Here is a 24,044-nt window from a genome sequence, read left to right as displayed (position 1 = left end):
GCTAGAGCCCCCAATCAAGAACGTTTCATGGCAGTTTTGATAGCCGACTTATAATTCTTCAGGCGGATATTCAATACCTCCTTGGTCACCTTCTTAAAGTTGGGCAGATCTTCATTCCACCACAGTAGCAATAGCTTTTTAAGGTTTTGTTTTACACATTATTATTAAAATCGATTCAATGTCTGTCTGTCTATCACAGGCATTTTCCTACAAAACGGCTAAACCGATCCGGACGAAATTTTATGGACAGATGGGTACTATGAAATCCCACGCATACAGTGAGTGACATAAATTTAGGTGGAGTTTAAAGGAGGGCTCCCCATACCTGCAAAGGGGGATTCAACATTCTTTTTACCCGATATAGTCGTATAGGGTATCAAGTCAAAAGTCTGGATTTGTACTTTCCGAAACTAATATTAGTTTTGGCATAATTTGCGAAGTGCGTGAGTAAGGAATCAAAATGTACGCACTTAAAGTGAGAAAGGACTCATTTTCGGAAAATACCCAACCTAAAAATCCGAAAAAATCGGGGTGGTGCACTTAGATGAAATCTAGGCCTCAAAATATGTCCCATTCCGATATCTGCTCAAATAGACTTACTAATAGTATATTACCAACTTTTAGAACTAAACTGACTAAAAAACTTCCCTTAAGTTCGTCCCAGGAATACTAAATTTTGCACTGGCATAGAGGGCACTATCGCACATAAGCGTCCCATGAAAAAATCCAACTATTAGTGCCAAAGTTATAGCAGTTCAAACTTGTCAATTTCCTGAGAATTAACAGCATCCTAAGCCATACAAATGATATGATGACGTCATAATTAACGAGAATAATTGACATTCGAGTGAAATATTAAAATTCCATTCATGAAGAATCTATTTCTCCCCAGCCTTTTCAAGGTTTTGTGTAAAACAAAACAACAACAAAAATATCTGGTGTCGGTTAAATTCTTCGCATTTGCCAATAATGTTAAACTCAGAGTATGAAGCATATGAGGTTAACTATTATCAATACAAGGCTTTCCATCAAAAGATTTATTTAAATAGCTTTCTAAAAAATAGAGATCAATGGAATCTTTAGCTATGTGACACGGAGCTGTCATGTGCTCTTCACTCCTCACATCTAATTCGTTTTCTTCAGCCTGGTCGGCTCGTCGAGATCGCTTTCGCTATTTTATTTTATCAAATGCCTAATCTGGATGTAATCGCGAGATTTTTAAATCCCCATCCAGTGTGTCAAGCCACCGTTGTTTCGGCCGGCCTTCTGGTCGCTTACCATTGACTTCGATGTTCAGACCAATATTGGTGAGAATTCTCGTTAGCGGGAATTACGTAACCACACCATCGAAAAGGCCTCTCGCAGTTTTTCCACGATTTATGCAACCCTATGTCGATCGCGGATATCCTCATTTCAGATGTGATCAAAACGAGTCACGCCACTAGTCCAATAGAACATCTTAGTCCCCATTACTGCAAAACGCCGTTCATTGTCTTTTATAGTAGGCCAACACTCAGAAGTATAGAGATACGTCGATCACAAAGAACACCGGTTGTGGAATGCCAGTTCATTCAGATTGCGTTAATGCGTGAAGCAGTTTCATTACGCAGTTCTCCATTGGTTGATAGCATTGACCCGAAATATTTGAATAGCTCAGTTCTGGGCAGGTCACCGCCGCTGACAGAACTGAGCGATTTAAATATCTCGAGTCTATCGGCCAATGGAGAACTGCTTTATGCTCCACACATAAGGCAACACAAAACCTTTTATACCTGAAGCATCAAGCTTCCGCTTTCCCGACTTGTTATTGTATTTTGCAGAGCACGAAGCTTCTAAATATCATATTTTCAATGTGTCCCTAGATACATGTGGATATCAATGAAGGCAAGACTAAATATATGGTGGAGTCTATTTCAGCCTACAAAAACTGTTCCGCTCGAAATATCTCATCGTAAGGTCAAAGCTCTTACTGTACAAGACAACGATCCTGCCAGTCCTCATATTCCTCAGAGGCTTGGGGTTTTAGCAAGAAAAATTAGCCGAGTTCGAAAGAAAATTCCTTCGAAGAAGCTCCCTACATGTTGATGGACGATACCATAGCCTACATAACGACGAAATCTGTGAGCGATAACACACATGCCAGGTTGTGGATGAAAATCCGACACAATACGTTGCAGTGGACGGGCTACATAATCCGTATGGATGATCTAGCCAATATCTATGATAGAAAAAAAAGACGAGGCTGACTCTGCTTAAGATGGAGCGATGATGTGGGCAGGATGCCAGACAGCTTTCAGAGACACCGAATTGGAGGACTTCGGCGCAAAACCAGGATGCCTGGAGTTCTTTATTAAGGCAGGCCTAGACCGAATACTGATTGTTGCGTCGTTGATGATGATGATTAAAATACAAGAACCTTTTAGTCGAGTTATTTCAGTAAAACTAAAGGATATAATTAATACATTTTCATTTATTTTATAAACAAATTTAAAGGTCTACCTAAATCGTCAGTTCCTTAGGAAACTGACAATGCAATAAAGGCAAGGGTAATTGCTAATCAGACTTCTGGACGAGTCCTTTTCTTAACAGCTGCTAAGGAGTATGCTGTAGTCAAAGCCACTGGGATGATTCATCTCAAGAATGATGTCCACTATGAGCACCAACTGGCACTCTATGCAAAACTGTAGGCTCATTGAAGTGGACTTCCTCAATCTTGGATATCGGCTCCTTGATCTCAACCTCTTGAATTGTCTCAAAAGGGTGGGACACGATGATTCGTCTTGTATGAATCGTTTCGCTTGTTGGTGCGTTGGGTGGCGCAGGAGTAGCGGCTATGACTCTTCCTCGAATATAACCATTTCCAGGTAATTCCACGGCGAGGGGCGAGTCAGTGGGGCCGAATCCTATTTCAGATACTTTTCCATGTGCAAAAAGTAAATCGATGAAATGTTTTTGATTAGCATTTGACTGTTCGGGCGTGAGCTGTGGGCTTGGAGTGACTGCAGGAAATGCTGCTTCGTTGCCAGTGATAGTGGGCGCGTTCCTTCCGGATGGAGCACTATTACGACTTTCAAAATCAGATTCCTGCGGTTCGGTCACTTCGTAATTGCTGTGGGTTCCTGGTGGAGTGCCTCGTGATCGTGCTTCAACATAAGGTGGATAACGAAAATCTGGTTGTCCAATTGCTACCAATCGCGGGGTTGGTGAATTGTTCCGGAAGGAAATATCGTGAGACGTAGGACGGGCAGGGGCTGGAAGCTGTTTCTTAGATGAGGAGGACGGCTTTGAATTTCCGAAAATTTGAGATGTTCTAGTAAAGTTTTGCGGGAACGGTAGGTTCGCAGAATGTTCCGCTGGGATTCTTGCGCCTAGGCCGATTTGATCCGATGCAACAGTTCTGGGATTCGTCTTAAATTCAACTGGTGGTTGCGGAGTTTTCAATGGACTATCACTCACGACATGAGCATTTTGATGGGAATCTAAGCTAGACCGCGCAAATGAATGATTTTCTCTGAACAGCTGCTCCTCATGATAGTTTTGACTTTGGAGGGGAATGCTCGTAGTTGTGGATACCAATCCGTTTTGGTGATTTTCATTTAAATGATTGTGTCTTCGCTGGTATTGTTCTTGATAATTTTGAGCATGATTTGAAGGATTTCTCTCGACTTCAAAACTAGTTGAAGCTTGCGTAGAAGACATCACATTATTGGTGTGAGCTGGGTATTGTCGTGCTTGGAAATATTCCTGGTACTGCACTTTTGGCGTACTGGATTGAATATTTTGCCTTACTCTATTCTCATACCGTTGGTTTCCGCTATGCTGCTGTCGAGAATACATCGGTGTTGGTGCCTCTTGTTTACTTCGCTCTTCTGCTTGGAAAAGATATTGCCGCTGATCTTCCGTGGGACCTTTATGGTCACTATTACTAAAGTGCCTTGATTGACTGGGTTGCTGGTGGACAGTTCTCACGCTGGCTGCATCTTCATCGTTAATATGTTTCGCTTCAACAACAACTGTGTCTTCGTCATCCTTGGGGCTATTCGATCGTTGGGTTGTTGGTCGGAAGGAAGGCGTTGGCTTAGAAGTAGCTGCGCTATGTTGCGAATGATCTTGTGGAAGCCCAGGATCTTCTTTCAAATAATCCACTTTTGGAAAATACGTAGGTTCTTGCGGGTGGTATTTATAATACACTGGTGGCTGGGTTCCTACCGGCGGTTGATATGTAGGATTGTAACCACTTCCTCCATGGTAGTTTTGTTCAGGGTATGGTATGGTATTGATGTTGGCTTCTTTGGGGGAATTCGAATAAGAATTTTTACCATCATGATAATTACTTTCGGGATGATACTCCCCATAATCACCATAAGGCACACCAGTTCCAAATGATGGCCAATACTCCTGTGTAGTCGTTTCTAGAGCAGGCTGATTTGTCGGTTTACCTGCACCATCTATCATTCGATGGTGAGTGTTTCCCCTTACCCTAAGATGATCTTGGTTTTGATAGTTTGGGGTGGTGTGAAATGTGCTCGTGCTACTTGATCCTGGACTACTTGGTATATGTGAGTAAATATCTCCCTCGTTATTATAATCGTGAGAACTTGGTTTAGAGGGTAGTGTGGTAGGCTGATATGGCTCGGTGCTAGTACGGTAGGTTGGGCTCTGGTAAGTTGGCGTAGGTGTATATATTACATGACTACCTTCATAACCTGGCCCGAGTTGAGTTGGAGCTTGCAAATAAATAATGTCCTCTTGATATCGTGCACTTTGATGCCCGCTAATACTTGAATGGGTTTGGTTGGGCTCATGGTGTCTTATGCTGCTGTCACCCGTCTTCTGGTAGCGTTGATAATTTACATGCTGATGATTATATGGTGGTCTATAAGGTTTCCGGGAATCATAATGAGCTTCAAAGTTTTCAACTGGAATAGGCTTAGAAACTCCTGGACTGGTTTGAATAAAGCGCCTTTCATATGGTGCCTGGTCATCGGGAATAGGAATCGGCTTAGAAACTCCCGGACTGGTTTGGATAGTTCGACGCTGATAAGGTTGATTAGATTCGTGAATTCCAGATGGTCGTTGGTAACCTTCATATGGTTGTGGTATTTGATAGTTTTGATGACGTCGATTTTCCGCCCTAAAGTGTACTGCATTAGATGGATTCGGATGGCCTTGGTTATGATAATTGTGTGGAGAATCGTGACCTGGGTGATTTTGTGAATGCTCTGTAGTACTTGGATATGTTGACGGTGGCTGGTTATTATGACCCTGATTAGGTTCTAAATGCCCAGGCATTTTTTGATGATTCTGACCTGTAAAACCAGTATCAATATTTGGATGATTCTGGCTAAGTTTCACAGATGGATTTGTCTCTTGAGTGTGGTAATTCTGATAGCCTATTAACTCACTATTTTTGCTAAAGTCAGTTTCGCTATGAGTTCCATTAAAAACGGCAGAATATGGTGTTATACTCCCGCCAGTCTGAGAGCTTGCCACAGGATGATCAAGTTCAAGTAATACACTTCCAGCTGGCCTAATGATTATACGCTCTTCAACATCATAGAATTGTTTACGTATTGCAGGACGGCGTACTTCAATTTTTCGTGTTTTGACTGCAGGATGTGCTTCGTGTATGGTCTTCTGAACTATACTATGATGACTCTCAATTGGGGAAACTGGCACGTCAACTACTACAGGAGCGTATTCCACATGAGGTACTACGGTTGAAGAAACAAGTTCAACTGCCTGTGATTCCACTACAGAGCCTTCGTCAATAATTGCTGCACTCCTCGCATCAGCTGATGTCGCTGTTTTCGGTTGAGCGGTGGTTGAGGCTTGTCTGTTTAAAACTGAAATAGGCTTAGCCCGAACAGGAACGCCAAAGGATATTGAGTAAGCTGGACTCCTTTGTGTTTCAGGCTGGCGAGTCTGAAAATATGTGCCAACTTTAGAAAACGAAAAGGGTTCTTATAACGTAAAAACTTACGATTTTCGAATAACTATTCGACACGCTTGTCTGGGGGATGCCATTGCTAGAATTTGGACTTTGTTGGTGTTGATGATTGGCAGGAGATGCAACCGGAGTAGAGGAACTGTAAAGCTAAAATAAACAAAAAAACCCCATGTCAAGAAAATACTCAAAGCATTATCTAAAAGTTTTATTTGTAACGTTTGCAGACTCTTCACATCTCAGCAAAATACATACAGTTATTAGTAAAGGGGTTATCGGAAAACTAGTGCAACCACTTTCAAAGTCAACACTTTCAATATAGTGCTTCTCCCAAAGGTAACACCACAGTATACAAGTTCTATTACGGAATAATGGATAGAATTCATATCAAAGGTTGTATCTATTTCCGGAGCAAATTCATTGAAGCGAAATTTCATTAACTCGAACTTCTTTGTTCTTTGTTCTGTGAGTTGGTACTTAAGAATACTCTCAAAGTCATCCCTGCTTTCCGTAAAAGGTGACTAAAAAATATTGAACTTGGTGGGCTAACAACCTGCAAATTTTGAAACTTAATCATGGAAAATTTTCGAATGTTAGGCATTAAATGTAAACAAGTCGGGAAACCGGAAACTGGGCGCTTCAGGTATGAAAGGTTTTGTTTGCTTCTTTTGTGAGTATATTTGAATGTAGAACTGTCCCATTTGTACATAGCCCGTTATGTATTTGCATTTAGCATGTCTGGCTACCCACTTCTATGTGATATTGATATTTAGTTGCAGTAAATTTACAGGGGAGAGTCAACTTTGAGCTACTGTAACTTTGTTAGTAATGGCATGATTTTGATCAAACTTGGGGATAATATGCTTCATATTATATTTTATACTACTGCCATATAACTCCGGGATAAACTTAAGGGGGGAGGGGATTTACTCAATTTCTCCAAAAATATGATAATATATTATACAATTATTAACTTAATTTGAATATATATCGATATGGAGAGTATTTTGAGGCCTGGGCACCATATAGAGGCAGTTTCATGAATTTTTTCAGATTTTTCGGTTGGGTAGTTTCTGAGAATGGGTCCGTTAAAGAAATCATCACTTTCCACTCCTCACACTCCCCGGTTTTTTAACAAATCTCAAAACTAACACCGGCTTCGAAAAGTACTAATCGAGACCTTTCATTCGATACCCCACGTGACTACATTCGGTGAAAAACATTTTTACACCCCCCTTTTACATGTATGGGGACCCCCCCCCCTAAATTCAACCTAGAATTCACCAAATTTCGTGTCAATCGGTATAGCCGTTTCTGAGAATAGAATGTGTGACAGACAGACAGACACACAGACAGACAGACATTGAACCGATTTTTTGTTTTGTTTTGCAAACAAACCCTAAAAAAAACGTGGTTTTAATGTGAAGCACTGTGACTTAGATATGGTATTTCTAATTATTTTGGTAGATTGAATCAATAAGAAGTGCCTGAAAGACATTTGATTTGTTCCACTTCAAGACCACGTTTTCATCATTCATAAAACATTGTTTGCTTAAAATTGATTATTTATTCGATTTCTGGGGTTATTTCGAATATAAAGGTCGCCGGTATAGAGCAAACGGGGACAAGAAAGAGGTTGAAAGGTTGTTGGTAAAAAAAACAAAATAATAAAGCACCCAGAATAGATGGGGGTGGGGTGTGGGACGGCAGGGGAGGCGGAGAAGGAATGCGAGGTACAGCTATCAAAACAGCTGCGAAAGGATCGGTTGGAAAGGTAAGAAACAAGTGGTATGGAAACGTTTAGAGACGAGTGTTTGGATAGAAGCATCTTGTGATTTATAGTGTGCAGCAAAATCAATGTAGGTAGTATGTATTTCCTTCCGTGAATTTAGGCTTTTGGTGACAAAGTCAGTGAAGTCGAACAGGTCGGAGGCAGTGGTTTAACAAAGCCGTGTTGCTCTTTTACTATGAGGTAGCCAAAGTGGATAGACAACCTGTCGCTGATATACCTTTGCAAGATCTTGGAACAGGAGGAGAGAAGCGAAATGGGACGGTAATTCTCGTCAGAGATACAATCGCCATTTTTGTGAATGGCATCCCCAGAGAGTCTCTTTCCACAGGCCAGGAAAATTATCCCCTTTAAACCTTTTTTTGAAAATAATAGATAGAGGAAAGAAGATGGACTGACCAGTCTAGTAAAATGGTATAGAAGGTGTTGAGTGCCTGGTCATAGGAGGGAAAGAACCCAACTGTCTATCCCCAGGGCTGAGTTCGAAGTTAAACTTGGCAGACTTGCGCACGACATGTGCGTGAATTGGCAAACCTCAGCATCAAACTGAAGAGCAGGATGATGAGTGTCAGGAGCATCGTATTAGGGGGTATGAAGGGATTAGGAAAGGCAACGCACACGAAGGCTAAGTGGTTTTTGGAAAGGTTAAATTGGAGAACGGCGCAGGTATTCATGAGAATGGGTAAAGGAAGGGAACGGTTGGTGGAGTCATTGAGGAGGAAAGAAGGGCCGGAAGTAGTAGGTCAAAATAGCATAGGAAGGCTAAAATCGCCACAGAGGATGGAAGGAAAAGAAATCTTCATACAGAGAAGGGGCAGAGGCAGGGAAGGGGAATAGAGGAAAGGCATGAGTCGCTGCAGTCAAAACGCCCATGTAAAATATTATATACTACTACTACTATATACTAAAGCTTCTCGGCGCCACTAGGGTAGTGACCCCCTATAAGCTTCGGAATAAGGGGGTCGAGGTGGGCTGACAACCCTACACGGAAAACAATTCGTTACGAAGCCACAAAACGAACGTGGATGAATTTTACTATGACAAACCGGGCAATGAAAACGGACTAACGCAGAGGCAGAAAAAATATACACAAGATATGATAAAGAGGTGAGGAGGAAAAGATGGTTTTGGCAGGGAGAGGGAACTTAACATCTATTAGCACATCTCCGCCGGTTATCTTGCCAAGCGCAGCGCAGTCTCTCTCACAATGGAATCTAAAATTTTGTCATTCAACCAGGTTTCAGAAATGTGATGATGTGATGTTTGAATTCTAGGACAGAAGACTTGAGCTCCGACAGCTCGGTCCTTAGGCCCCTTATATTTTGTTAAAATAGTCCAAAGTTGTGCTTTCAACATGTGCCTTCCAAGGTAGTTTTTGGTGTATGATTTCCAAATATTTGACCTCTGTTACTCGTTTTACCTCCATGCCATGCATTCTAATGGCTCTCAGTGGATCAAGCTTGCGTTTCCTATGGATCTACATTAGTCTTGGCTAGCGCAACCCCACATTCCGGCACCAATTGCTAGTAATACGTAGTCCAGTTGGATTCTGTCATTAGCGTAACCCTGGACCAGTATTACAGTGTTTAGTAGCTCTCTTTCCCCACAACTACCATGCTCCACAATAATGTTGATAATACCCCACATTGTGGGTACTGTTTATGACGATAGAATTTGTACCTGTTGACGCTTCTATTTGCCTATTCTCTGACATTCCGCCAATCTGGAAAGCGAGGATGTTCTCCACTCTTTTGCGGATTGGGGCGTCTTGATCTTTGGTTGTCCAAAAAGAACATATTGCTATTTTCTTTACTTCTTTGACATCCCACAATCCACCCATAGACTGACGCAGGGCAGTAATGCCCTTACAATGTGGTCGATCTGCTCAGCATTAAGTGAGCAGGGTTTCCACAAACCCCCGATTTTCTAGGTGACAAGTTTATAATTGAGTTGCCACGTCTCGTCAACCAGATCCTGCTAGCAGCGAGCTTTAATACGGACGGTAAGTAGCTCAAATAAATTTTTAATATCACAAGCACAACAGCAAAACTAGCCAATTAAAGCCGAATGTTTGGATACAGTATTAATCCAAAAACGTTGCTAGTGGGCAGAAGTGTAGCCGGACAAGTAAGCTACAGGCTAGAAAGGTCGTACTGGATATTTAATTTTATTTCAAGGGGTTTAATGGCTTTAGTAGTGAGGGCAACGGAAAGAGAAAGAAATGGCAAACCCAATTGAACCGCACAAATCGATTGACTTATGGATGAAAAGTGAGCAAAAGAGGCCTCCTTCCTTATCAAAACTTTGAAAAAGTTTATTGCGAAGTTTGTCGTCGCTTCTTAACGTATCATTTAACTCAGCATCGGCTAGTATCGGGAATTAAAACTGCATCCAACAACAAAGAGTCGATGCAGCAGGGCCCTGCCAGCCACTAGGAATACGCTGTATGGTATAAGGTCCCATATGTGAATGTGCAAACGCTCTTATGTTTACAGGGGGGTTCTGTTGTTGGACTAACCAGATAGGTGGTCCTTCTAAACAAAGTATGGATTAAATAGAGAGAGATATGTGAATGAAATCGGTTTCATTATTAGGGGGAAATTCCTGTAAATGCATTTAGAACTTGTCCTGCAAACGTTGCGCTTAATAAAAATTGCGCTCAATAAAATACTAACAAATAGGCTAGTTCTCCACTAAATAGGCGTGGAAATACCAGCAAAACTTCAAGTTCCTGACAACTGAAAATTAAGTAGCGTTGAAAGAGCCAGCGGGATATCAAGGTATTGAATAAAAAAAAGGATCACAACTGATAACTATATGGAGCAAGAAAATCAAATAATTGATCCTTCCCTGGAAAATTTCTCCTACAGGATTCACGACGAATCAAAACCAGAAGTAAATAAACTTAAAATTACAATAATGATAATTATAACAACCGATAACTGTAATCTACGGGGGCACGAGAACTTTCTCATATAATACTATGTGAACTGACACGCGGTGGAGGTATATTATCTGGTGAATAACAAACCCAACTCCTGAACTTAGGAATAAGAAAAGTCAAAGACCGTCCCAAACCAGTTTGAGAAAGGAAAGGCATGAGTCACTACAGTCAGAATGCCCATGTAAAATAGTAACCTAAAGCTTCTTCACGTGTCCGGACAGCCGAGTGGTTAGAGCACAAGGCTGTCATTCGGAAGGTCGCGGTTCAAATCTCACTGCTGGCAGTGGAATTTGTATCACCATTTGACGTCGGATACCAGTTGACGCAGCTGTGAATGAGTACCTGTGTCAAATTAGGGTAATAATCCCGGGCGAGCGCAATGCTTAACCACATTGCTTTCTACAGTGTACTGTAGTGTAGCGTTAAAGGAGCCTGGATGACTTTTACAATGACGAATCCGACAACAAAAACGGACTAACTATTTGCGCATTTTCTCATGGAACATGCGCTCCCTATACAGATCGAATGGGGCCTAGCAGATACCCTGTCCCAATATAGTGCTTATGTAACCGTATTACAAGAGATGTGCTGGACAGGGACCGGTTTCCTGATTATCAAGTAAAGAATGTCCTTGGAGTGTAGGTTACTTAGTCAGCCAAAAAATGAAACCCGCTGTTAACGGCTTTGAAAAGATAAGCGAGTCGAAAAAGGATACCTTCTACGAGTCAGTAAAATGAACCCTCGCACCTTGCCCTGAGGTATGTATGATATGTCAGACTTGAGAAACTGAAAGATCTGCGTTAACTTAACCATTCACCTATCAAAGTGGGTACACAAGATTGGTTTGAAGCAATATGCGCCGTGCGTTATCAAGGAGATCCGTAAGTTCGCTGAGAAGGAAATGGGAACCCGCTATGCTAATCTCGAATTACAACACCGCCTAAAATCTCCTCTGACAATCAGGTGAGAGTGAATTTTCACAACCACCTGAAGAGCGTTATCATTGATACGGGCACAAACATTCTTGGCCCCAACCCCAGGAAAATTCGGAATGGTTTCTTCAACGATGAATCTGCGCCAGCAACGGAACGGAAGAATGCCGCACACCGAATAATGTTGTATCCTCAAAGAAACGCGCGGAGACTGATTACGAACTTCGTCGAGCAGAGGAGCGACTAGACCAACAGGTCTGTGAACTTGAAAAGTAGAGAGAGTCATCGCACCAGGTGCGCAAATTTTACGAACAAGCCAGTAGATTGAGGTCTTATACACTTCGATGCTCATTCTGCCGAGACAACAGAAAAATCAAATTGCCGACATAAAACAAACAGTCGGTGCAATTCATCGGCTTAAAAATCATAAGGAGGATGGAATTATAGCCGAACTGGTCAAATATGGAGGCAAGCGGTTCATCAACTTATACTCAAAGTGTGGGAGAGCGTATCAATGCTTGGTGACTGACAACGCGGCATTAGCTGTCTCATTTATAAACAGAGAGAGAGAGAGTCATTTTAAAGCTACGTTCCTGAATACCATCTATAAGACATCCTCATTATTTTGCTAGAACAGATAGCCCCATTCGGGCAGAACATCATTCAGCCATCCCAAAGAGCCTTCATTCCAGGCAAATCAGCAACTGATCAGATTTTCCCTGTGCGGCAAGCGATGGAAAAATTGTTGGAATATCGCCATCCGCTGCACCATCTTTTCACCAACTTTAAGGCCACCTATGACAGCATAGCCAGAGTAAAACTATACACGGCCTCGAAATTGGCAACGCTAACTAGGCTCATCCTGACCGATGTCCGAAGTCAGATAAAACCAACAAGATCGCTCTCGAGACCATTCAACATCAACAACGGTCTAAGAAAAGGAGATGCCCTATCGTGCACCTTTTTTACCTGGTCCTAGAAAAAATGATCCGTGATGCTGAGGTAAATGAGGGGGGCATCGCGCCCTTTAAGTCGCCAAGTAACCTAACTACTGGCCTATGCTAACGATACCGATATCATGGGAAGAAAAACCCGAGATGTACAAACTGACTTCATCCAGATCGGGCCTGCGCGAGAATTGCACCAAAAACAAAAGAACCTACAACATCAAATCATACTGGTCAAACGAGAATAATAAAGATAGGAGACTACAACTTTGATACCGTTGATAATTTCTCCTATCTAGGGTTGAAAATCACAATCGATAACAGCTCCAACGATGAAATCCGCACCCGCTTGTTGGCAGCTAACAGAACCTATTTCAGCTTGCAAAAGCTGTTCCGCACCAAACTTCTAACCATTGAGTCAAAGCTCTTACCAATCCTCATGATTTCCCCGGAGACTTGGCTTCTTAACAAAAAAACTTTCGAACTCTTGGCCGCTTTCGAGAGAAGAATCCTCCGAAGAATTTTTAGCCCCCTACATGAGGATCGATGATTCCGTAGCCTACATAACAACGAAATCTATGAGTGATACCATGACCCTCAGGTTGTGGATACAACCCAGCTCAATAGGTTGCGGTGGGCGGATCAGTTAATTCGTATGGATCTGGCCTGAGATGGAGCGATGGCGTAGGTCAGGATACCAGACAGCTTTTAGGGACATTGAATTGGTGGACCTCGGCGCAAAACCGTTGCGATCAGCAATGGAGTTAGGAGCTGGGGTTCTCCTATGAAATCGTTAATCCCTTCTCCTTATACAGCTCCTATAATTTAGACCCCCGCTCATCTGCTTTTTATTAAATGCATCTGTCGTACTCTATGGTCGATGGGTATTCCTGAAGAAAACATATTACATCGAATAAGAACCTCACAAAAACTTCAAGCCTGAGGTGATGACGGGGTTGCATTCTATCATTGATACTAGTTCTTTATGTGATTTAGATTTTTTCCCTTTTTAAATCATTTTGATGAAGAGAATGGCCCTCGATTATAGGAAGGATACACACTCGCTCAAAGTCAAAGTTTCCAGTTACTATAACCGGTTCCGACCATTCGGCTTGCAGTAGAAGGCGGTTAAAAAAGATAGAATTATGAGGGCTAGAAATCTGTAAATTTGGAAATTTTAATGCTACTGATACATTAAGAATGCCTCAGCTACTAACTTCATGGCTATGATCTTTGGCGATTGAAAGTTATATTTGATTAATTTCTTGGTTTCTGAAATGCATGCATATTCACCGACGGATGTTTGTCTAATATAAGCTGAACCCTCTGAGCTTAATTGACGGGAGACGTTGCTACTTTCAAGGGTATTCCTCTCCCTTTTGCGATACCTTGCTTTTATACGCTGGAAAGCGCAGTGAAATCCGATTGTAGCGGAATGAACGTATTGTCTTTCAACAATCGCGAAATTGTTTTTCCGATGTCAAGAAAAAAAATAATAAAAAATCAATATAGACTGACAGTCTCAGGTAACCATTACTCAATCAATAAATTAATATATGAATTTCTACGTAGTGAATAAATAAAAATGAGTTATAAGAAATTATTACTAAATTAGTAAAATGAATTTTAACATTGGTGACCTCACGGCAGTACGAAAAGTTGCTTCCAAGTTCTTTGACGAAGATAGCACCTGAATCAGAAATAGTGAAAACTATATCAAAGGAATCCAAAACCGTAGCCGTGCAAGTTCACGATGCGTCTCTAGGAGAATGCAATTTGATAGTGCCAAGAGACAAGGTAAAACAAGAAATGCTTTTGGAAAGTAAAATTGATTTAGAAAAAAAAATTTAAACAGAGCAAATGACAGGACAGAGGAATTAAACATAAAAGTAGAAAAAGATGTCCAATGAAGAGGGTCGTTGGCGAATCCGGTACTTCAAGAATTCCGGGAAAAGTTTTTAATCAAGCAAGTCATCGAAAATCATTCGCAAGTTATCGATTCAAGGGTCACAAAGGCCGAAAGATAAGCAACCGATAAAGAAGGAGCTATTCTAAAAGGAACAGCTGATGAAAGACATCGACATTTGTTTATTTCGTTTGTTCAGATAACCGCACTGGAACCAAAAGCGTGCCGTTGCGCGAAAAGATTTTGAACAAATATGTAAGCTGGGTATATGCAGACCTTCCAACAGTAGTTAGTCATCTGGCCCCAAAGCCCAACAGTGTATGGTAACTTTGTGGACATTATAGGCGCCTAAATTCTCAGAGGACTCCAGGCCGATACCCCATTCCACTTATTCATAGCTTTGCGCATTATTTAACAACCTGTCGTGTTTTCTTGACCTTAGATCTCACCAAGGCCTACCATCAAATACCTTTAGCTCTGGAAGATATTCCAAAGACAGCAATTTGCACAACTTTCGGACTCTTCAAGTTCACACGAATAATTTTTGGCCTGTGCTACTACGAAATTTGAAATTCCTTTTCGTCTACTTGAATGACATCCTGGTCACATCTTCTACCGAGGCCGAGCATTTGGCACAGCATTTTCCAACGTCTCTCTGAGAATGGCCTAATTCATAACATTGAAAAGTGCAAATTTCTGTTGCAGCAGATGAAATTTCTAGGCCATTCAATCACCTCTGACAGCATACAACCCGACCCAGACAAGGTGCAAGCGATGGCAGCTTTTCGCTACCAAAGACGGTCAAATACTTTAGAAGCTTCACGGTAATGGTCAATTTCTACCGTCGATTCCTGCCTAAAGCCGCTCACCACCATGCTTTACTTAACGCCATCCTGTCGCGATAGGTTGTGTGATCTCTAAGAGCCGTCCAAGCGTTTGAAACAACCAAACAGCAACTGGTAGATGCAACACTTCTGGCGATTCCTCAATAATATGCGCCTCTCGCCGTGCTCATGGATGCCTCAGATATTGCAGTAGGCGCTGCTCTTTATCACTTGGTGAACCAAAGCTGGCATACGTTGGGTTTTTTCGCAAAACAGTTGATTCCCGCTAATCGAAATTACAGCGCCTGCTATCTAGAATTCCTAGCTGCGTATTTTAACAGGAAGTACTTCCATTTTTCCCTTGAAGGAAGGACGTTCACAGCGTTCACGGACGATAAGTATCTAACTTTTGCTTTAAGGACACTTCTAGTCCCTTCACCAATTTAGGCACTTAATTTATACCACCCAGTTTACATCGGACATTCAGCATATATCCGGTAAAGACAACTTAGTCACTAATGCTTTGTCCGGGATCTCCGAATTTAACATCCTAGTTGCCGTCGGTTCACTTTCTTCTATCTGCTGCGAGATCTCAAAAAAAGGACCTAGGTCATATATTCTAGCCGCTTTCCGTAAGAAATCTTGCGCACCCCGGCATTCGGACAACGAGACCGGCTAGTCTCCAGCAAATATTTCTGGCCGTGCATGAACAAGGACGTGAGTTTTTGGGCCAGAGAGTGCATCGCATGCAAGGGTCACTAGGCACGCTAAGAAGCAATTAGGTGCATTCCCTAAGTCAACAAAACGACCCCAAATTATACATCTCCACATATCAGGCCGTTTACGAGATTCGCGCGACTATTAATATTGCTTCACGATCATTGATCTGCTTGCGTGGCGGTCTGGACCAATGACTCTGAAGGACATTACAGCGTGCTGAGGCCCTCTATCGAAAGTGGATTGCGTCCTTTGGTGTTTCTCAGAGCTTGGAAAACTCCTTGGCTCCAAACGCCAGTGGACAACTGGATACCATCCGCAATGCAAGGGGATGCTAGAACGTTGACACCGGACAGTGAAGAGAATCATTACGGCGCGCGACCAGCTGTCCTGGTCGCAGATCTTGCCTTTCGTTCTGCTTGGGCGCGTACAGCCATCCGCGAAGAGTTTCCTACCAGCCATGCCGAATGGTGTACAAAGAGAATCTACGATTATCTGCCGACCTGGTCCTCGACAAAACATACTGCTTGTTGCTGCACTTACTACGAGAGGCCATTCCCGAATTAAAGCCATCTCCGCCATCTCGTCACAGGCATCTCTAGGAACTTGAAGTTTGTACTCACGTTCTGGTGAAGACTGATGCCAGTCGGAAACCGCTGCGAGGGTCCGTATAAGATTCTCTAATGTGGGGAGCAGGCATTCAGTTTCGACGACGGTGGCAAGCCCAAGACCGTCTCCTTAAACAGACTGAACCCTTGTTTTCAGGAGGTAGATAGCACCGAAAGGATGCGTGAACGTCGCGTACGTTTTAAAGTCCGCCAGTCGACCGGCCGGCTACTCGGCCACGGGTTCTCTCCCGCAAACCCCTCGGTTTCCGCTGGCGGTGGAGTACTGTGACGGAATAAACGTACTGTGTTTTAATGATGACGTTTTCCGATGTCAAGAACAAAATAAAAATACCGGTCTGAATTTTACGTAATTATTAAATGAATGGTTTTTTTAATAAAAATGAGTTATACGGCTTGATTACCCAATTAACAAAATGAATTATAACACGGTGCTTGATTGTTATTGGTGACCATTGTTATTGCGGGGAAGGACTAGTTTCTTATAAGATGTTAGCCGCAAGATTTTGGATCATATTAAGGAGCATCACAATTGTATAGTGCTACGCAACAAAGGAGGTTTCCGAGGCAGAGAAGGATGCTCTCCCCCCCCATTACATGTCCAAAGAAGCTTTTGTCACAGCCCACGACCACATTGGTAGTCAGAATATACGATCACAATGTCACGTTGAGGAAGCCTTTCCTAAACTACGTACGTTGCTCTGGTGTGTAGTATTTTACAATTGGAATCAGGTAGTTGACAATTTCAGGATTTTGGCTCAAGATGACAAAAACCTGGATATCGTTGTAAAAAGTAAAAATTTTGCACCCCCTTCCCTTGCATAAATAATAATAATCGTTGGCGCAACAATCCATATTGGATCAGGGCCTTGAAATGTGTTAGAGTAGAGCACTTCATTCAAGACCGTAACGGTACACTAGAGGATTATAGTACTCTATAGGAGACAATGTGGTCAGCATTGCGCTCGCCCGAGATTATTACCCTGATTTGACTCAGGTACTCATTCACAGCTGAGTCGACTGGTATCCGACGTCAAATCGCGATACAAATCCTACTGCCACAAATGAAATTTGAACCCGACCTTCCGGACGACAGCCTTGTGCTCTAACCACTCAGCTATCTGGACACTGTATAAAATCAGCACAAAATCATGCTATTGATAGTTCCCATATGTCGATCAAAATTTGTCTCAATATGTACAGGTTTTTTCGAGAAAGGTGCGTGAGGCAGATAGACATACTGTAATGCCGTAGGGCGCAACTAACAGAAAAAAAAACTATAATTTTGTTAGCAATGGTATGAATTCAACCAATCTTTACAAGGCCTATGCTATGGCTTCTGTTGCTGCAGGATTAGAGTAGAAATGTACTTAGGAAGGTTTTCCAGGAATCTTCTAAATTATAGTAATTAACTTTTGTTAACTTTATTTGAATAGGATAGGAGGTGTCTTCTAGCCTGGATTTTATATAGGAACATCATAGTAATTTCGTCGTTAAAGGTACGGAAACTGTAAACAGGAAAAGGAACGCTCAAGTAAGGTAAAAATAGAAGGGTTTGTTCGTTTGTTGTTGCAGCTAGTGTGGGTCTCCCAAACGCTGTTTTAGATACCTTACATTTGGCTACATAGCGGCGCTGGTAACGGGTTGTTCAAAGTTCCAGAAAATGTATAGGGAAGACCACATATTGAAAAAGTGCAAAGCTGATCCTAAACAAATGATTGGCAAGGAAAATGTCAACCATCAGCATACCGCAGGCAAAAGCAAATGGGTAGTATTTAGGAGATCCTTGATAGGCTGATACAAATCAAGATTACCCACTGCAAGACAGTACACAACCTACTCTCATAAATCATTTGGAAGAAAGCCATCGCAACTGGCAACCTTGTCGCAACAAAAACAGCTAACTTTTGACGAATGAATTAACTGGAAAAGCAGCAATATGAACATGTGGAAATTAAACTACCTAAGAAACAATGAAGTCGCCGTTCTGTTGTACTCCACTAAACACCAATGTTCCTCTCAAAGTAGATCATGCAAGATCGGTCGTCTGTCTGGTTGTGTGGATGCTTCACAGTGACTAGGGAAAAGCTAGCAGCTCCCAAGAAACTGGAACAGGTAAAGAGAGCAGATGAAAGGTTATACGATAGCATTCCTAGGAAGTTCAAGGTTGGTCCAGAGCGTACTGACCTTAGGCCAAATATTAACTAGAAGGTACCGCCCCAGAAAGGAGGCCTCATGTTGAAACTAGAGAAATTCGTAAATGTAATCACTGACAAATTCTTGAACCAACCTGAAAAATCTTTAGATCAGGAGGCAAACATAAGGGTTTGGCAGTAGCAGATCAGTGGAGAAGAGTGCGAAGGTATAGATGAGATCCGTAAAAGGCATTGGAAAGGTATTTCGACCTTACCAGAATTTATGGATTTGTTTTAAAACCGCTGCGAAAAGCCTATAGATAAACACGGCCGCTTTCCCCAGGCCATTAGTGAAGGCAGTGCTCAAACTGCTAGCAGCGAAATAGTGGAAATCGGCAGGGTTTTATGGAAGCGCATTATGCGCGTGAGGAGAATGCGTGAACACGTAAGTTCCATGTTAGGCAGGAGAATCGCTAGGCATTTGAGCTAACACTATATTTGTATTAACCAGAAAGAAGTCTGAATGTGAGTTAAAAGGAATCGAGCTCCCAAAAAATTCTGGCAGAGTTTCAGGTGGTCTGCTCAGAAGTAAGACGAATTCTTTTGCGGAAAGGTACCCCAAATACCCACTGCTATCGGTCCTACACTCTATTACCGTGCGACCCTATCAGAGATTCTGAGAAAGCAATTACAAGAAAACTCAAAGGAATCATCAGAAAAGGCAAAATTAATTACTTCAAACAGTTGTGTGAGGCTGCTGATATACATAGAGGCTTGCAGGGGGGTAATGGTAATGACTGTGAAGATAAAGATCACTGCAGGTGACGTGTTGGCGGTTCTTCAAAGAAATTATTGACACTTTGTTTCGTCGCCATCAAAAAACAAAAGGAAGGAAACAGTAACCTATGATTGGTGGTGGACGAATTTGTCCAAGTATGGAAGAAAGGGTCGGTTCAATTCATTGACTTAGGAATCATAAGTCGCCAGAAGCCGATGGAATTACAGCCGAACTGGTTAAATGCATATTACTTATCAAGGTTTACGACAACGAATCACTGCCTGATAACTGGTAAAGAGATATTACATGTCCTTTACATAACTTCAGGATATCACTTATTGGAACAATTATAGAGGTATAATATTCCTGAGTGACATCTATAAGATATTCTCCGCTATCTGCTAGACCGCACAACCTCAAACAATGAAATGAACAATAAAATCGCAATGTTAGAGGCCATATGTTCAGAAGGAAGCATACAAAAAATTGCAAACTAGCCGTAAAAAAGTCATAAGAGAAAGCAAAATAAACTGCTGCTGATAAAAAGCTTGAGGCTTGCAGGGTGGTAATGTAAAGGCTGCGAGGAGAAAAATTTGGCTTGGTTGCGCCTCTTCAAGGAATTTGTTGCCACTCTTGTTTCGTCATCCCCAAAAAAACAAACGGTAAAATGCTCCCAGTTACGGTGAAGGAATTATGAGAACTTTGTGCGAATATTACCTTTAAGTACTTGAGGCTACATTGCTTGGATGATATTCCCAACAAAGCCAAAACGAAATGTAGTTGAAAGAAAGAATATCCTCTGTGTTGTGAAATAAATGAAAATTGGTGTTAATTCCCAAACTCAATAAGCCACTGTGAGACTCGGTATCATATCGTTTGCCAAAGCGAAGCACCCGAAGGATATGAAGGCCTATACTACGAAGATGGTGAAAGCAGCTGAGCTCTTGCTGAAAAGGGTCAATTAGATTAGAAAACGAAAGCAGGAATCGAGGAAGAAACATTGTCAAATTGGAAGTTAAGGAATATACGGTCCTTTCTAAACTGGATGTCAAAAAACTGAAGATGCCTAACCGGGGCCCGCTAACTTGCAGAGGCGAAAGCAGACGAAAGACGGTTGATCGTCTAATTGCTCTGATGGTTTACAATAATGAAGCAGTACTACTATAGAAGATAAGACATATGAATGCGTGTGCAGACGCAAGAATACAATGATTGGTATTGCATGATCGCTGGCAGCGCAGATGAAACAAGTCCTTGAGGGGCCAGTGAGCGCATTAGCTTATTTATAACATTAGCCAAATGATTCCAACGAATTAGGTAACTACCCGAATTTTCCAAGATGTATAATATACCAGAAAATTTAGGGCATTTGACTTTTCTCTGCCAGATATTCACAGGGGAAAGAAGCAGTCTAAACGAGGCGCTGTAGATGAATACGATCCCGGACAACATAATTGCTGAGATGCTCAAGCCAGAGGAAAAAGAGACCGACAGGTGCTCCCGCATTTTCAAGATTTCAAGACGATCTGTTGAAGGTCTTAAAGAGGGGGAAGCAAAGTCGAAAGAGCTAGAAATGCAAGGGCATAATGGCAAACCACCTCGCAGAGTAAACCCTGAATGGTATTCTGGGCTGAAGAGACTGCGGAGATTTTAGTAGTCCCAATCCCACATGCACCTGTTCTACCTCCGGCATTCATACAGTTGTGGTGGAGCGAACGTGTCTTTCTAAGATCTTTAATCAGCAATGGACGAAAAGTGCATCTAATTTGACAAGGCCCTCAAACAATGTTGCAATATGAGCCAGCCACAATTGGCCCGAAACACAAAAATTCAACGGAAAGTGACTTCAGTGTTTCCTTATTATTAGACCAAACCTCAGGATGGGTATTAAGTCAGTTTAGCGCGACTTAGCGTTAACAGCTATCGATCGGATACATAAAAACAGAGAAGGTGATTAGAAAAAAATTTATATAAGTGCTGGCCTTGTTCACCAACAAATATAAGAAGTTGTTCGTTACATAGCCTCCATAATGCAGTAACGTAGAGAAGTAGAAACACATTAAAAATCACTTATTAAGCACATCGTAAAAAAAAGTGTCCTAACTATGTGGATGTTCGCTATTTCGTTATTCACAGGGTTTCATAACCTGTTAATGCCCACGCGGCTCCTTCCAACGCGACCAAATATTCATTATCCTTCTTTAGCGGTCTATCTACTCCGCCAGTTGGGAGAAGTTTAGTACTTTACGGTACCAATTTTAGTAACGCCAGGAGAAAATTTAATAAACTCCCACAATCTTTAACCAGTAATTCCCGGAAACGTAAAAGCGAAAAATTTATTAACCCATCTTTACCCAGAATTTAAGATAGTCTATTTGCAGCTTTATTGTTATTATATCATTTTAATCCACCTCAGAGGCAAACGAATGCATCGTTGATGACTCTCTTGTGACCTGCTAGAATAATAAAGAGTATTCCAATTCCGCCAACTCCACGTGAAAGTACGAGGTAGATGTTAAACTCAAGGTCGTATTTTATAGAAAATTGTCTCTTACCAATCTCGAATTTGGAGTGGTTTCGTACACTTCAATGTGGACCGGGTGAATTTTCGGGAGTGTAGCCGTTACTGTTATTGGATGGAATGTCTGAAAACAAATATATTATGAATTAGAAGAAATATATTGATCATTTATGTATATTACTGTTGCCGTCTCCGTGGACGAACTTGTACTAGATGCCTCCGTTGGGGAATACTTCACTGCGCCTCTACTCAATTGGTAGCCATTTGTCCTCTCATCATCCGTGGAAATTGATGCGCTGAATATCTGAAGTAAGTAATTTAATATCTGAAGTAAGTAATTTAATTTCAGTTTATTGTCCGAATCTCCAGGACATACGCACCTTCGGCGTTGTTTGGTATTCTGCCCCATTTGCGATTGGGCTTACCGTTGAGGAAGGAGAGGTTTTGGATCTGCGCGACGCAGGTCCTGCTACCAACTCCGGAGGTGCTGTTCCTTCCACATAGGTTACATGCGCGGGATTTCCATGAATCGAACCTGCAGAAATGTTTTTTTCGCAGGCAATCCATGGTATCACAAAGAGTAGCGTCAAGATGACTTGCATCTGCGGAAAGTAAAAGAACGCTTTTTTGTGAAACCAAATTGTACCTTGCCACAAGCGATTGCACAAAATCACTCCAAGTAGGATCAATAAATAAAGTCCAATTGTATCATATCATGAAAATGCACGGCACGTCCCGAAATTGAGTGCAAACACATCGCATCGAATAGTTTGGTTAACAAATTCGCTTCTCACCTTGGCTAAGTAATTCACTAAAATTTAAAATTGCCTCGAAACAGTCACTTTCAACGAATAACTCGATGATTCGAGCGACTCCAACTTTTATATAGACTTTTCCCGCGATGCGCAATCCGTTTCGTTTTAATTCACTGCGTACCCTTTTGGGTCGCGCCCCACTGTGGCTCCAAAATTGCGCGTTGCATTTGAAACCATCACCAAATCAATCAAATTCGCACGCTAGGGGCCCGCAAAAGCCCACCGCGCTGCATCTAACCGAATGTCGCACGAACCCCGTTTAGGCAGGACAGGTGAATCTCTGATGCACCTGGCTATTGACCGCTAAACTGCTAACTTGATTCATTACCGTTTGCCTTTTTCTCGCATCTGAACTAGTTCGTCGCCGAGATACATGGATTATCCGCAAGTGGGTAACAATTTCGGGAATGTCGATCAATTACATATAATTATGCAATGGCAAGGTCACACGCGGACCGGACGACATCTGCCCACTTTGGTCTTTGCGATACCGCCCCTCAGTTAAATATGCTTTTGCGGAGAACATAAATATAAAATAATTGAGGGAATATCAGGGGTATACATGCTTTTCCTTGCAATTGTGAAATTTCAGTTTATATACAATTACGTATTTTATTACGCATTTAGTCACAATTTCAGGTAAACGTAATTGACGAGTTTCATGACACAAACTGGAGCAGCTAATTATCAATTTAAGTTAATTTAGAATCTGTCTGATATCGTCTGTTTTTAACACTTTGGGGAATTCCATGCATCTAGTCTAAAATGCATTTAACGAGTACAAGCTAGCAAGTTGACTACTGGCAGCTTCGTCCTTCAGGTATGAACGGTTTTGCAGTGATGGTAGATAATTTTAGAATAGCGATAAAGATTGCACTTACTGCATATTAACAATAAAATACCATATTTTTTAGGCATTTATGTAGTGACAATGATCCCGACATCTCGCTTTCGGGGGTCGCAACTCTTTAGTATTCTCGCAAGCCCCCGTGATTATCAAACCAATCTATTTATTTTATGCAATCTGATTATTTGCCATAAGAGAAGCTGAAACCACGATAATGTAAATCGGACCCATAGCTTAAAATTTAGTTTTTAGTTTTTAATTTTCTTAAATTATTTCATTAAACGAAATATACCAAGAGACACATTAATAAACAAGT

At 41.7% G+C, this 24,044-nt stretch overlaps 1 protein-coding gene across 3 annotated transcripts; it reads right to left on the bottom strand.

Moving 5' to 3' along the window:
* Window positions 1-2,453: 2,453 nt before the first annotated feature.
* Window positions 2,454-23,239, bottom strand: LOC119647471. 3 transcript variants are annotated; one of them, XM_038048408.1, is made up of 7 exons: window positions 22,861-23,239; window positions 22,447-22,668; window positions 22,248-22,391; window positions 22,101-22,190; window positions 5,984-6,097; window positions 5,406-5,925; window positions 2,454-5,309 (listed from the first exon to the last, which is right to left on the bottom strand). In XM_038048408.1, exons 2-7 carry the CDS (start codon window positions 22,666-22,668, stop codon window positions 2,635-2,637), a joined length of 3,765 nt encoding a protein of 1,254 aa, XP_037904336.1. In that variant the 5' UTR covers window positions 22,861-23,239; the 3' UTR covers window positions 2,454-2,634. The 3 variants fall into 3 exon arrangements, with proteins under 3 accessions (XP_037904336.1, XP_037904334.1, XP_037904335.1); XM_038048406.1 differs by having other exon boundaries at window positions 2,454-5,925; XM_038048407.1 differs by having other exon boundaries at window positions 2,454-5,925; window positions 22,248-22,370.
* Between the last annotated feature and the right edge of the window lie 805 nt (window positions 23,240-24,044).

The sequence above is a fragment of the Hermetia illucens genome, chromosome 2 (assembly GCF_905115235.1).
Source record: "Hermetia illucens chromosome 2, iHerIll2.2.curated.20191125, whole genome shotgun sequence".
Lineage (NCBI taxonomy): Eukaryota > Metazoa > Arthropoda > Insecta > Diptera > Stratiomyidae > Hermetia > Hermetia illucens.
This window is presented reverse-complemented; position numbering and strand designations above follow the sequence as displayed.

Coding starts and splice junctions, on each gene's coding strand:
- LOC119647471 (XM_038048406.1), bottom strand. CDS start 22,668: ATGCAAGTCATCTTGACGCTACTCTTTGTGATACCATGGATTGCCTGC. Junction 22,191..22,247: donor CGTCCACGGAGACGGCAACA/GTAATATACATA, acceptor ATTTGTTTTCAG/ACATTCCATCCAATAACAGT. Junction 5,926..5,983: donor CGAATAGTTATTCGAAAATC/GTAAGTTTTTAC, acceptor ACATATTTTCAG/ACTCGCCAGCCTGAAACACA.